Source organism: Saccostrea cucullata, unplaced genomic scaffold (assembly GCF_032062105.1).
Source record: "Saccostrea cucullata isolate Sc308-1 unplaced genomic scaffold, CSIRO_AGI_Scuc_v1 ctg141, whole genome shotgun sequence".
Taxonomy (NCBI): Eukaryota; Metazoa; Mollusca; class Bivalvia; order Ostreida; family Ostreidae; genus Saccostrea; species Saccostrea cuccullata.
Genome location: NW_026940735.1, coordinates 149,032 through 166,501, shown reverse-complemented (window position 1 = coordinate 166,501; position 17,470 = coordinate 149,032). Strand labels below are relative to the sequence as shown.

The 17,470-nt window shown below is 33.6% G+C and overlaps 4 protein-coding genes across 4 annotated transcripts; 3 read left to right on the top strand and 1 right to left on the bottom strand.

Annotated features, from left to right (window-relative positions):
- Positions 1-91: 91 nt before the first annotated feature.
- Positions 92-5,054, bottom strand: LOC134256101 (complement C1q-like protein 4). The gene is made up of 4 exons (XM_062738705.1): positions 4,757-5,054; positions 4,450-4,667; positions 758-904; positions 92-416 (listed from the first exon to the last, which is right to left on the bottom strand). Exons 1-4 carry the CDS (start codon positions 5,034-5,036, stop codon positions 141-143), a joined length of 921 nt encoding a protein of 306 aa, XP_062594689.1. The 5' UTR covers positions 5,037-5,054; the 3' UTR covers positions 92-140.
- Positions 5,055-5,465: 411 nt separating this feature from the next.
- LOC134256083 (uncharacterized) lies at positions 5,466-9,991 on the top strand. The gene is made up of 7 exons (XM_062738685.1): positions 5,466-5,532; positions 5,802-5,982; positions 6,133-6,236; positions 6,387-6,515; positions 7,090-7,269; positions 9,623-9,735; positions 9,863-9,991. The coding sequence occupies exons 1-7, from the start codon at positions 5,466-5,468 to the stop codon at positions 9,989-9,991; spliced, it is 903 nt and encodes a 300-aa protein (XP_062594669.1).
- A 419-nt stretch (positions 9,992-10,410) lies between these two features.
- On the top strand, positions 10,411-13,981 carry LOC134256075 (DNA ligase 1-like). The gene is made up of 5 exons (XM_062738671.1): positions 10,411-10,608; positions 11,131-11,196; positions 11,287-12,720; positions 13,007-13,282; positions 13,540-13,981. Exons 1-5 carry the CDS (start codon positions 10,527-10,529, stop codon positions 13,614-13,616), a joined length of 1,935 nt encoding a protein of 644 aa, XP_062594655.1. The 5' UTR covers positions 10,411-10,526; the 3' UTR covers positions 13,617-13,981.
- Positions 13,982-14,725: 744 nt separating this feature from the next.
- On the top strand, positions 14,726-15,915 carry LOC134256078 (uncharacterized). Its single transcript, XM_062738677.1, has 3 exons — positions 14,726-14,916; positions 15,277-15,435; positions 15,551-15,915. The coding sequence occupies exons 1-3, from the start codon at positions 14,832-14,834 to the stop codon at positions 15,772-15,774; spliced, it is 468 nt and encodes a 155-aa protein (XP_062594661.1). The 5' UTR covers positions 14,726-14,831; the 3' UTR covers positions 15,775-15,915.
- Positions 15,916-17,470: the final 1,555 nt, after the last annotated feature.

Sequence of the window (17,470 nt, the reverse complement as noted above, 5' to 3'; positions counted from 1 at the left end):
TATGAATTAATTGTATAACAACTGAATTTAAATTGGATTCTTTATTATGGGATTAATATATCAGAGACTTGTAAAGTGCACTACAAAATTTTTTTCTTTGATTCCACCTTATTCCTATGTACAATACATGTACTTTAGCGTCAGTCATTTGCCACGCTTAGTAAATGTCCGGAAAATGAAGAAAATCCCAGTCCAGCAAGCACTTGATTGGCTGGTAGGAGACAGTAGACCTTTTGACCCCGGTTAACCCTGATGATGAAGCTGTTGGAAGATCCCATTTCGTGTACTTGTTGTGGGGAGGGTTTCTGATTGGTTGCTGGCATGAAGGGACTCATGGGGGGGTTTTGGTCGCCTTTTTTCTCCCCTTCTCCAATCCTGCCGTCAGCCCATACAGAGACCACTCTTTCGCTGTTGAACTGAATGAAAAAAAAAATACTCAGAATTGTTAACCTATTTCTTAAAAATGAGGTTTTTCCAGGCTTTATTTTACGATTTTGAAATACGCGCCAGGAAAACCTGGCACGTAAAATTGTCAGAATCGTAATCTGCATGCCGATAAAATACTAAAATCGTAAAAGAGCCTGGGAATCGTCGGATATTTCAGACTACAGAGATGTATATACATGAACATGTTGATCCCTGGTTATAAGAAAAAAAATTACATGTCAATGATAGAAAGTTGTGCATTCATTGGATGTTTTTTTTTTTATGAATCACAAAATTTTGGTTGATGCGGTTTTTGTACAATGAATGTTACCATAACTCTGATTTCCGCCTGTTTGTGTACAATGGTATGGGCGTGGACGTTGAACTGATAGTATCCTGGGATCGGCGCCGTAAACACTCCCTTCTCCTCGTCATACCCCGACCCCACGTTACTGATCACATTGTCAAACTGTATTATCTAAAATTATAGAGATTAAAAAACACACCAGTGGCAGTGTATTCCTTGGATAGTGCTGTTATAGTTTTGTAATTTTTGCAAACTTCTAGTATATCAGTCTGATGGGAATTCCTTTGATTTACGCAACGAGTGTCCGCTTCCAAGCCTTGATCGTTCCTAAGACCATCTCAGTGTGAGTAAAAAGTGTTTTTTTTTTTTTTTTTTATGTCATTTTATTCGAAGCACACTCCGTTTGTGGTATTAAAAAATAACAAGTATTGAAAAATTGTTTTCTAGTAAAACGTATCATTTTCTGAGAGTGAAATATTACCAGATGAAAACTGACAATTGAAGGGCTTTTAAATTGCTTTTAAAACGACAAAACTGTGATCGATCGTCGATACCTCTACACGTGTATTATGCTGGCGACTCGGTGCTTTGGAAAATTATATTAAAGCTTTGTTCATAATATTTAATGCAATAAAGAATGATTCATGTATAAAAATAAAATACTCTAACTGAAACTAAAATCCATCTATTTCTAACACTTCCATTCAATTTGTTCCATGTGTGAATCTCTTTGTTCGCACGAACTTTTAAATATTTTATTTTCTTGCAACTATGAAGTTGGCTGTCTGTCTGGCACTGAAAAGAAAATTCTTGCATCTGACATTTTAATTCTCTCGTAAGTAAGATGAAATATTTTCAGATCTTATTTTACATGTTCTAAGGCATCAGATACTGTCACCATGTTACTCTAATAAGACTTTCAAAATTCCCAAGCGAACATCATTAGAGCGAAGATTTTGGGAACAATTGCAAAGGTGAAGAAAAATATCTAAATTTATTTTTCCCGAGCGAGAAAAAATATTTACTAGATGTACGTGTAAAATTGAAACTAAAGGCATGTAGCGCAAAATGAACAGATATGGTAGACTCTATGTTACCTTTATTACGAGTTTACTGGGATACTAGTATAATGTTTGGACATATGAATGGAAGTAACTATTGTTAATTGACAAAACATCGTCGATATAATTATCTGAAAGTCGAGTTGAAGGTCAGGGCAGTTTTCTCTTCTTCCCATGCTGAAGTTTTGAATTAATTCTCTTCATAACAACATGGAATCAAGTAAGCTAAGAAAAGAGCCCAATTAATACCCATCGGAATTCCAAGAGTTAGTCGGAAGAAATGGTCTCTGATGACTATGTAAATTTGTCAGTGAGAATCTCCAGCATACTTTAAACCTCTAAGTAATTAAAAAGATTCTGTCAGTTACAGTGCATTTGATATAATTAATAAATTAAATGAACTGGTGACCTGTACAGGGTCTTTTTCTTGTCGATTCCATGTGAAAAAGGGGACGATTAATGAACTGTGATCGATCTCAAAGAAATACACATTCAGACTATATAAATCTATGACGAGGACACAGAACACAAACCCTGGAAATTCCAGAAGTGGGATCAGGTGTCTAGAAGGAGTGAGCATTCCCTGTTGACCTGTAAATCCCGTCGTGATGACGTAGACGAACCATCTTACGATTTCAAAGTAAACTCTATCTATTGATGATATGAAAACCTTTTTCAAAAGGTTATTGCTATTTCCATTCTATCTCTGTTCAGTAACAATTTATAGTCTACAAGTGCAATTATTAGGCATGTGCAATTCTGAGCATTTTCGCATCTGAAAATTTATTGTCTGTATTTATCAAGGTTTTCTGTGGTACATATTCTTATCTTTGAACTTGATTCTTTAGCTGTATTTGAAATTTTTCTTCGATTCATGTCTTTCAGTTTTTCAACACCCATATAAGTATATGTTGGAATATGGACCCTCTGATAATTAGTGCATTTATTTCAAGAGATCAGCCAAAAATTCTCCGTTTGCATTCATGTCCCTGGATGCACCATGCCTTCCCATTGCCTTATTCCTTGGAAAGGTATTTCTCTCTTGTCAATCATTATACACTTTATATAGAGACATGAGCATTGCGGAATGATTCAATGAATTATAAAACTTCATTCCGCTTTAGTTGTAAGGTATTTACTATAAAGATTCTTGTACAAAGCTTAGTTTTATCCAAAATATTTCATAAAATGCCCATTATATAGAAATACTTAAGTACATTGTAAATACACGAGTCAAAGCGGTAAAGAAATACAACCTTTTTTTCAGCGACACCATTTTGAAAATGGCAGATATTGCCATGGCCAATGATGATCATAGAAACAGTTTTATCTTGCATATACTGTGTGTGTTCTTAATTTCAAGCTTGTCTCACATGTGAAAGATTTAGGTACAATGTATTTTTCTGTAGGCCGCTACACTTTTTAGCTCACCTGAGCCGAAGGCTCAAGTGAGCTTTTCTGATCAAAATTTGTCCATCGTCTGTCGTTGTTGTTGTCGTTGTCGTAAACTTTTCACATTTTCATCTTCTTCTCAAGATCCGCTGGGCCAATTTCAACCAAACTTGCCACAAAGTATCCTTGGGTGAAGGGGATTCAAGTTTGTTCAAATGAAGGGTCATGCCCTTTTCCAAGGGGAGATAATTATGAATTAGAGAAAAAATAATGGCATTTTTAAAAAATCTTCTTCTCAAGAACCACTGGGCCAGGAAAGATGAAACTCATATGGAATCATCCTCAGGTAGTGTAGATTCAAGTTTGTTCAAATCATGACCCCCGGGGCTAGGGTGGGGCCAAAATGGCCGATCAAGGTTTTACATAGGAATATATAGGAAAAATCTTTAAAAATCTTCTTTTCAAGAACCACTGGGCCAGGAAAGATGAAACTCATTTGGAATCATCCTCAGGTAGTGTAGATTCAAGTTTGCTTAAGACATGACCCCCGAGGGTAGGGCGGGGCCAAAATTGTCGATCAAAGTTTTACATAGGAATATATAGGAAAAATCTTTGAAAATCTTCTTCTCCAGAACCACTGGGCCAGGAAAGATGAAACTCCTGTGGAATCATCCTCAGGTAGTGTAGATTCAATTTTGTTCAAATCATGACCCCCAGGGGTAGGGTGGGGCCAAAATGGCCGATCAAAGTTTTACATAGGAATATATAGGAAAAATCTTTTAAAATCTTCTTTTCAAGTATTTCAAAGCCATGATTAGTAATATTTGTATGGAATCATCCTCAGGTAGTGTAGATTCTAGTTCGTTCAAATTATGATCCCCTAGGGGGTTAAAATTCAAGCCCACCCCCCCCCACCCCCACCCCACCTCAGTAAACTTTCAGTTCTGATCTGATATGTGCTTTTTTCCTAGCCGATGTGCTCAGGTGAACGCTGTGGCCCCTGGGCCTCTTGTTCAATAATGTTTTAGAAAGGCGAAGTAGCACCTTTAAGTTTGTGTTTTTGTTCCCTTTTTTCAGTTTTCACTCAGATTATATCTATACTCGGCACTAACAGCCTTTGAGCCTTGGGAAATCTTTTTCGTGTCAGCTCCTTTTTAAAATGAATAAAAACTGCAACTCTTTTAGTACTTGTTCTTCTTTTTACATGTATCTTATTCCTGACTTCCCTAAAATAATTATTAAATGATTTTTTTCTATACGTACCTTGTAATAGCTGTATGGACCGAAAGGTCTTGCTTCCATTACCACAGAGAAGGCCACGAATTTGTCCCCCCCCTCTCGTGTTGCATTGGTTGAGCCGCCGGGAGATCCTGGATTTCCTCTAGGACCCTGGGGTCCTCTCTCACCCCTAGGGCCGGGAGGCCCAGGGGGACAGTTGCATGTCTTCTGATCAGTTGTAAAGTTTAGTAAACCTCCCTTTTCTGTAAGCATTGACATCTACTGACGATATTTTATTGTAAATTTATACTTTCTTTTCTTGTGTTCTGAACTATTTTCCATGTTGACCTACCGTTTTGGATGAGTCCACCATTAAGATAGATATTAATGGGTCCATCAGATTTATATACTGCAGTTGGTTTTGAACAAAGTTTATCTGAGGTGTCCGGTATAGTTTCTGGTGGCTTCTTTTCTGGACCATGTGCTATGGCGCTCCCATTTAGTTCTAAACTGGGATTTAATAGGAAATCAGAAAAAGACGAAGAGATAAGTAGAATTATAGTTAGTATTAAGGACTGCATTATTATCGGTCGGACATGATGTTCAGGTGTATTGTAAGGAATATCGGACATTGCAGGTGTTGTGAAGTGCTATCAGTCATGTTCAGAATTATCTATCGTCCACTTCCTTACAATACATTAATGAAATAGTGAAACGTAACTGTCAATCATTTTGAAAAATTCCAACACTGTATTTAATTTGTTGAATATAGAAAGGAATTTTTGAAGATGATTCAGTATATCTGTGCCTTTTTACTTAAATACTACAGACCTATACATTCCAGATCTTTAATTTATAGAATTTGAAAAATGATAGCCTTTTAAAAGACCGATCAAATTTCCACAAAAGAAAGGAAGATTTTTAAAACTTGTATATTCGCAAATCCATTCATAGCTCATTGAAAACAAAGGCATGATTACTAATGTATGAATTAAAGTGTGAAAAGTGTTTGTCTCTTGAAAACATGTTTGATAGATTATACAGTTCAGTGTTTGTAGACTATGCATTTGAAAGAAGAATATGCATTTATCACCATACTCTTTTTCGGTGCTTTCCTGGGATTTTCAGGTAAATACTTACATCACAAGGTGATGGTTGCAAACTTGTCTTGAAATATCTGATATTCTCCAGATATTGAAAATATTTTCATGTTAAAACTGGTATACATCACAAAATTCATATACAGCCCAAGTTTAGAATTGAACAAATTGTTGTTTTCTAAATGACACTAGTGACCCACAGGTTAGTCCGTCTTTCTGTCTCTCTATTGATGATATAGTGGCCCTGAGCCGGGTTAGTCTGTCTGTCTGTCTAGTTGATATAATGTACTTGAACAGACGGGTCTTGTGTTCTGCCGTGGGCCGGAGTGTGGTATGACAGTGCCTTTCCTGACAATGATGTCACATTTGACAACAGTTCCCAGTCAGTATTGGGATGGAAGATCCAGGCGTACAGCACAGAAGGGACGAATTGGGTCTGTCTTGAGGAGAGCCAAGTGGACAATAAACTGTTGTTTAGGTACAATTGTAAAAAATCGTTTGTAATTCATTTTGTAAATTATAAAATGGATAAGGTAAATGTGTATTACAATTCTATGTTGCTCTTTTTTCTGTAAATAATACAAATACATAGTGAGGACTAACGCCCGTTTTCACAATTTCATTTCAGATCACTGACAAATTTCGGAATATTTTCAATTCCAATTTTTATGTTTCGATGTATCAGATGGACCAAAATATCGGATGATGCCTATCTGTATTATGTTTTAGCAGGTATATATAATTCAAGTACCACTAAAAAAGAACGGTTATAAAACATCGATACCTTTTTACATTTCAAGTGAAAATATTTAGATATACTAGTATTTCAAAAGGCAAATACTGCTAGAGTTCTGCATATTTTTGTTTCATTTATTAATTTAGATGAACAGACTAACATTGCAAATCAAAGATTATACGCCGAAGCCTCCGACACTAACTTGACTATTGAAACAGCGTGCTCAGCGACAAATCCACCAGAAACTAACGAATTCCACGTTATCGTGAGGAAAGGTAAGTACGATTGTAATAATAAAATCCCATTCACTTCGGTTTAAATATAAAATACCTTTAAATTACACGCTAAAAAATTAAGAGTGAACAGATCTAATTTTATTTAAAATTGCTGTTTAATTAAATGATATGTAAAAGTTAATTCTATTTGAACATCCTACAAAAAGATATTTAAATTCCCATATGTATATTGTAATTTGATACCAATATGTTTTTGAATCCCGAAATAGGAACTATGCTTATAAAAGTGTATTAATTAAGATTATTTGTTTAAAAGAATAAAATCTACTAACTGAGAAGCCAAAAATGAATCAATGAGCCTACCAGGAAATGTGAGAGGGAAATTTAAGCCCATCCACAAACAAATTAAAATTTTCAAGAGAAAATGTTATCATATCAAATTATTTTATTAAAAAGGGAAGGATACGGCAAAAATGCATATTGTTGAAAGCACGTTGCCTTCTGATATTTTTAACAATTAATATCAAAGTAAGCATTAGGAATAATTAGACTTTATCTATTTGATTCATGAACTCTTTAAAAAGGATCCATATTTAAATCTCAAATTTTAAAGGTAGGGAGTCATCTGCCAGACAGAATTGTCCCTCCCTTCTCTTACACAATTTTACTTACATCCATGACAACGGAACGATGACGTCATGTGATCCCGCCAATGGTTCAGCAGATGGTTGTAGCAATAGACAACAGATTGAATTTGACTTCTCTCAATGTAACACAGCGGTTGGTTTTTCTGGTAAGTGACAAAAGTAAAGGCAACTTTAGATGAAAGCAATAGCTTTTAAGAAATCAGATTTTGAAAAGTTGCTCGTGTAAAATTATACATTTAACTATGGAATCTAATGCCCAAAGATTGGCATATTCTTCTATACACACATCATGCGATTTACTGGGCAAGGGCTGATTTTCTATATGCATGTGCTTCTGCCAAAATATCGCGAAAAAAGTTCTTTTAAAAATATTTTTGAGAACGATTTTGAAATAGAAGATTTTGAATAATCAGTCTATCATTTAAAAAGTTTCATGAAATTGTCGAGTTTAGAAAATTTTACATATTTTTAACGAGGTGGATATTTTTCCGTAAAATGCCAATTTCATGTTATTTCTTTAAAAGTTTATTAATGTTTCATTTTTCTTAGTTGGCACCATCAAGTTAGTGTATAATTAATTTAAGATATCAAAAGAAGTTCTTTTAAAATTTTTGCCTCCATAATCATTATTGATAATGCCAAATAAAAGTAGACTCATAACTTTATTGACGTATGTCAAAAACTGAACATGGCTTTGCGCATTATGAAAGTTTGTTTTCAAAAACCGTCGTACAGTAGTTCTGAGAAATCGAAATTCCATTCATCTTCATTAAAAATCTATAATTTTTAGGGAGAGTCTTTAATTTGTGACAATTTATATTCTTACGAATTAAAGTTCCATAAATATACATATTTTTGCTATCTTTAAATAAGAAAAACTTATTTTAAAAAATCAATATGATTTTCATCGACAGGGGACACATCAAGGTGGCTTAAAGATTGAAAATCTTTATAATACTGAAATATCGTATGCTCATTAAGAATAAATGATAAAGTAGACTATATAGTATAAAGATTCCCATTATGTACTAATAAATGGAATTGTGAACTTCTGTCCTTCCAGCTTCTCAAATCGAAATGGTCCACCAAGGACCTTCCAAGGACTCTAAACAGATATAAAGGTAGATTGTGGCGATTGGTTGATAAATTCTTAATTATCTTATCACGTCTGACATCAGGAACTTGTACTATTTCAACGACGTGGGATTAATTCTAAAACCAGAAATAAAATTCCCTTCAGATCGTCTTCTGCATTAACTTATACAGCGCCTATAACATTTCAATTAAGGTACTCATTGCAGAATGCAGATATAGTAAAATCTCAGATTTGGAATATTGTGTTCTCTATCCTATTAATTAACAGATTAAATCGTAGGCAATGTGCCATTCTTCATTCATACAAGTTAAACTGTTTATATGAATGACTTACAACCTATCACTTTTTTAAAAAAAGTAAGTGATAATTACAATCTTGACCCTTAAATTGGTGATACTTCTTAACTTATTTGAACAAGTGAAACATTTTTTCCCTGTAGATGATATCAATAATTAGAATACACGATATCACGTATGAAATAATGATAACCAATGATATCGCCAAAAACTTCACCTTTCGTTTAGAAAATAGCCTCGTATCATTACTCACTTTTTAGGTACTGCGTGTAGTTTACAATTTAAGGTCAGACGACACGTTCCTCAAATATATGTTTTGTATCTCTTGGTATTGTATAAAAAAATATTCATATTAGCCATTCTCTTCTGATTTCTAAATTGTTTTCAAAATGTTTTTGAAAATAAGTACACAAAAATTTGAGGTAAAGGCCATTTAGAAGATTACCCATAAGGGTTATATAAGAAATATGACCCAATGGTATCTTGGCCAAATGCATGGTAAGGTACCCTAAATTTTTGTGAGGAAACTTGTCTAAGTACCCATACTTCAATGACAAATTCTTAGAAAATATTATATATTTTTGAACGTGTCGTCTGACCTTAAAAAAAATGAATCGACTACATTTAGGTGATCCCAGATTGTACATATTTGTCGAATTTCTTAGTCATAGCTCCCCTTTTTATGTCACGGATCGGAAGATCCCGGAGGTATATTGTTTTTGTCCTACCTGTCTGTTTGTCTGTATGTTTTTTGTCTGTCTGTTGTCGACTTTAACCTAGCCTATAACTATTGCGCTGTCAAGGGTAAGTGTATACCACTTCCGTCCACGTCCCACTCCAGAATTGTGTTGACATCGGGGGCATAGTGTTTCACAAACACATCTTGTTTTAATTTTTTTCATAACTTCCCCTTGCCAAAGCCGTACAATGTTCTTAACCTTGGTGACATGATCTGTTCTATGATTATTTAGCCAAATAACGGAACATATGCAAGAAGTGAATTACTGTTATTCTTCCCCATGTCCAAGGGATTATATTTAATCTGAATGATAATAAAACGCATACAGCAGCATTTACTTTTGAAGAAAAGTACCTTTTGATTTTTAGCTGGTGGGGTATATTACTGCCTTCACTCTGAGACGGTCGGACCTGTACAGTACGCTCTGACCATTACTCCAGAATCTGTGGATTATCAAAAGACGTTTAAATTCACATGCTTTGTATGTATACAACAAAATAATAATTTTATGAACCATATTCAATATCTAGAAAAAAAAACTTGAAATACGAACATTAAATGATTTATTGTAAACTTATTAATTACGTCATTTTTTTCATATTAATTAGGTTTTACAACAGAGTGGATCATATATTTACGCCAGCGACACCAAAGGGAGCTGCAAAAGAACACAGTCGCCTTTCTCCAAGGAAACCGATGGCACTGGTTTCCTAAAGCTGTTGTCTTTCGGTAAATGATCATTACTTTACTCAGTTCTTTTAATGGATATCGAAACCAATACCTTCAAAACTTATAAATGCTTGCTCAAAACAATAAAACTTTAAATTCATTACGGATTTTCCTACTGAAAAAAAAACAGGCTTGGTAATAGGATGAAGTAACACCTTGAACCAAATAAACATGATTTTAAAGTTTTGTTTTTGAATCATTCAAGTGTGTTTTTTTTCTATTTTTAGATTCTTGTCGTGAGTATATTATTCGTTGTCTGTTGCAATTTTCAAATCGAAAATCATTAAATCATATTTAGTTGCAATCTTTTGTAACAGCTCCATGCAACATGTACATGTATATAGAATTAAGGTGACTATGAGGACAATATCATTAACACTTGCAGCCTTTTCCCAGCCAGGGGGCGAATCAGGTAGCGATGGGGTGATAATAGCCGCGGTTGCTGTTAGTGCAGTGATATTGCTGATCATCTTAATTGTCATAGTCATCTATTGTTATAAAAAGTCACGGAAAAGGAAATTGGCATCACTGTTACAAACCGACATGTCAAAAAAGATGGGCGACAGACAACCCTTGAACGAGTCAATAGATAATGAGGATGCAACTTCCAATGACGTTACACCAGGTGAACACCCTTACTTTTTCACGTGTACAGAATTTTTTTCACAAGGGCTCTTTTAATATTACGTCAGTGCTTCGTTCAAAGACATGTCTTTGCTATACAAAGATTTGGTCGTTATATTGAAAAATTGATGAAGCTTTTTATGTATATAAATATCATCCAAGTACTGTATGCGTACTTAAAATAGCGGGCTTCATATTTTAGCGGCTTTGGCGCAGACAACAATGCGCTAATTCATGAATACCGCTAAGAAATCATTTATAAATAGAATATACGGCACGAACATGTGTAGCGCTAATTCATGATTACGCCAAGTCCATATCCATTGATCACGCTAAATTTTGAATACGCCAAAATATGTACACATACAGTATCATGCAACAATTTAGGGATGTTTACGTTTACACTTTTATTTTACATTTCAGAAAAAAATAAACATGTAATGAAGTGAACATCATTTTATTTATCTATATTTTTGTGATTCCAATAAATTATTGATAAAAATTTAGAATTGATATATTTCAGAAACGTGTTCAACCGAGAGAACATCATCGACTGCTAAACGCACAGATGCTAAAAAATCTCAAAAAGGTACATTTTTAAAATAATTCTAGATTACATAAATTCATGTTGAATTTTTTAAGGTTTATAAGCAATATAATTGAAATCTTTGACCTGTAGAAAAGCGCAAATCAGAAATGGAACAACAAACTTCAAAAATCGTCAAAGATTCCCCATATAATGAAAAGCAGACGTGTGAAAAGAAGAAAGATTCAAATCTTGAAATAATTCTGGAAGAAGATGACTATAAACAAATGAATAATGTTAAAACAAACGATACCGGGACATTATGTCTTGACGATGATCGAATCATTATTGATGCTGACAAATTTCTAGAAACGTCCAAATATGATACAAAACAAAGAAGTAAAGGAAAGGTTATATTTCTCGAAGACAATGAACATTTCAGAGACCAAAATATGGAATCTTACAAAGTCGATGAGGATGTTAAAACAGCGGATCAATCACAGAATGTGAATGTAAAGTCTATTTACTCTACACGAATAGAGAGGTCTTTACAAATATTAAATGAAAAAGAGGCAGACAAGCCAGAAAATGAACAAAATAAAGATGGTGTGTTTGATTCAGCACAAATGTCAAGAGTGAAGAAAGAGACGAGAGAGACAGATACTATATCCCAGAATGAAGCGGTGGTTACAAAAGATAATGATGTGGAGAGTAGCTATCCGAGTAAGGATATTCAGGAGAGGGACACAGTGGAAACAGACACAGATAGAATATGTAAAGCGTCTGGACATCATAAAGATCAAAAAGTAAGAAGTGAAAACGAGGTTGAAACTAACAAGACCCTGGCTTTAGCGAAAAACAAAACAAACTTGAGAAAGAGTATTTCCGAGAAACATAAAAAGAAGGAACTACATGTAAATGTAAAATCATTCAATGATGAAAAAATTGATAACAATAAAGAAGGGAAGATAAAAGAAAATATAAAAAGTGAGAAGATAGCAGTAATAAACACTGGACAATCAGGAGAAGCGGATAATCTAATTGTGGTACCTCAGTTACCCACGGATGGAATCAAATGTATGGACCAAGAAACACCAGAAAATCATTCTTCGTTGGAATTGTTAAGGTGTGGTGAACAGGAACAATTCCTGGACAAGAGATTATCAACTCCTGCAGTGGAGACAACTTTTGACCAAGAGCAAGATGTACATACTGAGAAACAGAAGAGGACTGGGAAGAAGAAGAAACACGAATTAAAGGATGACCCCCATAAATCTATCATGGTCAAAACTGAGGACAGTACCACGCATAGGAAGAAAAAAACAGGGAAAGTAAAAATAGGAAAAAGCAAAGGAAAATCTAAAGGTCGTAAAGAATTGTCAAAGATAAAGGATCAAGAGAGCAGTTCTGTTGACCCAAACAAAGGGATCAAAATGAATGAAGTGCCTTATGTAAACGGCCTTTTTAATAATGAAAACGAGAGACGATCAGAAGATTTGCAGGAAATTAATTCCGTCAACGAAAACCAACTAACAGCTGTTCAAGCATGGGCAAGCGTAGATATGGAAACGGATAATACGCACAAATGTAAGTGTTCAAATTAATGTGATTAAAAAGAAATTAAAAAAGAAATGCGCAGCTTGTCGGCTTTGGATCACAACAATTTCCAGTTTCAGAATATATAGACTTCAACTTTAAATTTTGAAAATGTTTTAAATTTTAACAAAAATATGTTATCTATAGAATTTATAAAAAGTCCATCATTAAGTAAAGGTCGAAAAAGACTTTTTACGTTGTTCTTGTATTACCTATATACTTGTTTCTGTTTCAAAATGTTAAAAAAAAATTTTTTTTTATCCATTTCGACGTTAAGTCAATGACAGAGATAGCAATCTTACATATGATGAAGATAAAGAGACAAATATAGATACATATGTGGGAAATGAAGACGGGAATCTTAACAAGATGGACTCTGAAGAACTGCTGGAATTAAGACCCTTGAGCTCACTGGCTCCACTGTCTACACTTATGAGAGAAGAAACTTCGTCCTCATTCATATATCATAATTACAAGACTGTACAAAAGTCAGCGGAATTTGAAATTTATCATAGACATGATTCCCCAGCTTTGAAAACAACAGGATTGAAAGGTAGAGTATTTAGCTATCAAATCTGAGAAAATATTTTGTGTATTATTTTCTGATTCTTTTAACGCAGCTATCGCGCTATAACAAGATATGAATTTAATTATATATTTTAAAAAATGTTATATACAAAAAATATCATTTAAAAAAATTAAAAAATTAAACATTTTGAGAATAAACTACAGAAGCTGACGCGGGAGAAAGTCTGAAATAAGTAAGGGAAAACAAAATTTTGTCATTGAAATATTCAATCTACATTGCAGGATCAGAAGATTCATCTTCTTTAACAAAGGTGGACGAATCGTTGTCTTCCTTGCGAATTCTAGACATTGAACAGTAAAATACCCAAAGGATTGTCCAAATCATATAATTGGCACACGATGGCAGAATTATTTCTGTGAATTTTTGTTATTCATTTTGAGGGAAACATTTTTTATTCTTTTTGTGTAAAATGTGACATGTAGTTTTATTCTGTAGCAATGGAACATCTTAATTAAAGGTTTTGTTTTAAAATTAGTTCCTGGGTGGTTTTTAATATTTTAGATTGTCATCTCATTTATCGATTTGCGATTCCTTCGGAATGACTTCCAGTTGTTTGATGTATATGTTATGTCAAGATGTCCACTTAATCAAACAATAATTCCTCTTTATGATCGATTTGCAGATTAAAGTGACCCAATTAAGTACATACATTATTTTTAGTGTAATGAAAAGGGTCAGTGAAGTGTGATCGATCTAAAAATCAAAAGCAAAACCCAAATCAAATTATACAAATGTGTAAACAAATCAAAAAGTCCTGTCCCGGGAATTTCAGGAGGTGGGATCAGGTGCCTAGGAGGAGTAAACATCCCCTTTTGACCGGATAGTATGTATTGATCAGGTAGACATAGCATTCCATAGTCAAATCTAGTGTTAAACAGGGCTCAAACAATAGGTTTGAAACACGTCAGCAAAAATATAACCGAATGATATGTCATTTTCACTGTGATATATCGGCTCAAAATATGAATGGAAGTCTTAAAATTGATGAAACGTCGTCAATATATCTGAACATCGACTTGCAGAAGTTTTTGAATAAATTCTGCTTTAAAGAAATAGTAAAGGTGCACAATTTATGTAAAAATGAGGAACTACTGTACTAGATTAGGAAGCCTTAAGATATCAAAAGCTGTATGAATTTTGAATTAGAAAACTGTCCTTTGAACATTGTATTTTACCTCAACTGCTTCAGAACTTTTAAGTTCATTTATGTTTAGAATTGGAACTATTGTTTTGAGGATTTTAATTTTGTCCCCGGATTAAAAAAATGGCAACAAATTTTAATTAATTTGGAGTTGTATTAAAGTTAAAAAAATGTTTTTGTTCTCATGCATATGCGTTATGATTAACTGCGGTTTAAATAAAATTGCGTATTCTAATTAAAGTCAGCGTGTCACTTGTTCATTAAGTGTGACCAAGATAAGATTTTTGTCTACTGTGATTTTTCACGCGAGAATTTTCGAGATCAAGTTTCGGTCAACTGCGAGGACAAAGGCTCTGCTTTGTTTTGAACTACATGTTTTCTTTGTTCGAAAATAGTCCTCTAAAATGGATCTTAGTTTTCGTTTTTCTCGATTTTGCAACAAGCATTAATTATACAGGTAAGCAATATGTTGTTTTTGTTTTCAATCCTAATTTCTATTTTTAAAAAATGTTAACGTGCCCTTACAGTGCATGTTCATTTTTTTTAATATGTAGCTCAAAAAATTATGGAAAAAGCCTATATAATTGAAATAGAAGTCTACCAGCAAATCCAGAAATATTTTTATTTAACACCTGATCAGAATATGTACACATATATGTTTTAAAATTTTAAGTTTTTGACATATTTGTTGATAAATTAGTAATTACCAGTATCAAACTGTTTTTTTTATTTAAAAAAAAACTCACTGAAAGCCTTTTTTCATCAGTGACAGCTCAACTTTTATAGTATCTCCAATACAATTATTTGCATATTACAGATATTCAGTTAGACACATGGGAATCATGGGGAGACTGTAACGTCACTTGTGGTCAGGGTCACCAAACAAGGTCACGAACATGCCCCGACTTGCAAACTCTAAATAATTGTTCCTTGTCCAACACAGAAGTCCGAATTTGTTTTGGAAACCAATGTATCGGTGAGTTATTAAATAATATTCTGGAACATATAATATTTTGGAACAGCAAAAAGTAAGAATACAGGTATTTCATAAATTTTTGCAGATTTATAAAAACTCTTTTTATATATTTAAGGAAAAACGAATTCTTCAAAACATCACAAAGGGTCTACTGAGGAAGAGAAAGCAAACGACAATGCTATAAATAGCGCTGTTTACAGCACCTTGATCTTCATCCCAGGTATCATTGGGTTCATTTTTGTTTGTTTCCGAACGCACCGAAAAACAAAAATGGAGGAAGAACGATTAAAGGATATTGAGAGACGTAAACTTTCCCTCCGAGATGACGCTGTCACGTGACGTCATGTGATCTGAGGCTGCAAGAGTTCGACTTTGTTTTACATAAAAAGATCAACTGGTCTTTCGATTTAAAGCAATAGTTACCAAAACTGTGAGGGGGTATTTGTAAAAGTGTTTTGGTAAAATATCCTAACTATTCGAGGTATTATTCTTGTTTTTTTTGTTGTTGAATCGAAATAAAATCTTAAACTTTTGTTTTTAACCCCCGACCCCCCCCCCCCCACCCCACCCCACCTCCACCCCCCCGGAATTGAACTTAAAATATAATTTGCATTTTTGAATTTGAGTAGTAAATGTTTCTGGAATACAAACAATTGTCTTTTTATTGCCATATTATGTGTGGATACTAGAACTTGCCAAATAGTCGCAATATTATTACTGCGAAAGAACATCTAAACTGTTAGAGTATTCAAAGTATATGACTTTTCAATAAAATCTGATAAAAAATGCTGTTTGAAAAACCCTAAAAGATCATCATTCAATTTTCTTTTCACTAATATATATATATATATATATATATATATATATATATATATATATATATATATATATATATATATATATATATATATATATATATATATATATATTACCAGGTCAGCTCTCTGAACTTCGAACAGAGTACTAAAAAAGTATGCATACACTGTACCTCTAACGGGCTTGGGGTGTTGCTAACTACATTTCTTGTCTTGAAATCTATAAATTTTTGCTTAAATGGCACAGTTCATTAAATGATAATCAATTATTGGCAAGAATCTTAAGTTCTTTTGTCCTTACAGAAATAAGCTTCGTGTTTGTGATTAGACTCTTAACACCAAAGGAGGGGTTTTATTTTATTGAAAATCGTTTTGGACGAGATTGATTGCTGTTCGTTATCTGCACATTTTCATTTCAAATGCAACGTAAGGTAAATAAACCTAAAATACCTTCAACAATAGACAGGAACTTTTCGTTTCAGCCCCTCCCCTATCACAATTTATTCTTTAATAATTAGTTATTAGTGGTAACCAAACTTAAACCCATAGCTCTCTTTCTAGGGAGGCATCAAAAACATTTTTCAGTTTTAAATAATTTTAATATTTAAAATATTCCTAATAATTAAAATAAATTTAAATTACCATATCTATATTGGATTCCGAAACTTCATAAAAATAAAGATACATAGCGGGTTCCAGTAAATGTTCAAACACGTCGGTTCAACTAGGGTATACGGATAAGTAGTTCCATAAAACCGATTAACATCTTTCAAATTCAAAATTTGATAAGAAATAGTTCCTTTAACTTCAACTAGGGTATACGGATAAGTAGTTCCATAAAACCGATTAACATCTTTCAAATTCAAAATTTGATAAGAAATAGTTCCTTTAATAGTAGATAGTGGGAATATTTTGCCTTATTACTTCAAATAAATCCTTTTAAAAATAGTCCATAAGAAGTCCCCTTTACAAAAAAATGTTTGACAATTCCACATTAAACCTACATTGACATTAAAAGGGTCGACAGGTCGACAGTTGACACCTCTTACTAATCAACAGTGTCACCACAAAGGTCGACAGGTCGACAATTGACACCTCTTATTGGTTAACCTACAATGTCATCACAAAGGTCGACAGGTCGACAGTTGACACCTCTTATTAATTTTCAAACCCATTTGAGATATAAGGGTTAGTTTTCAAATCCACTTGAGAGATAAGGG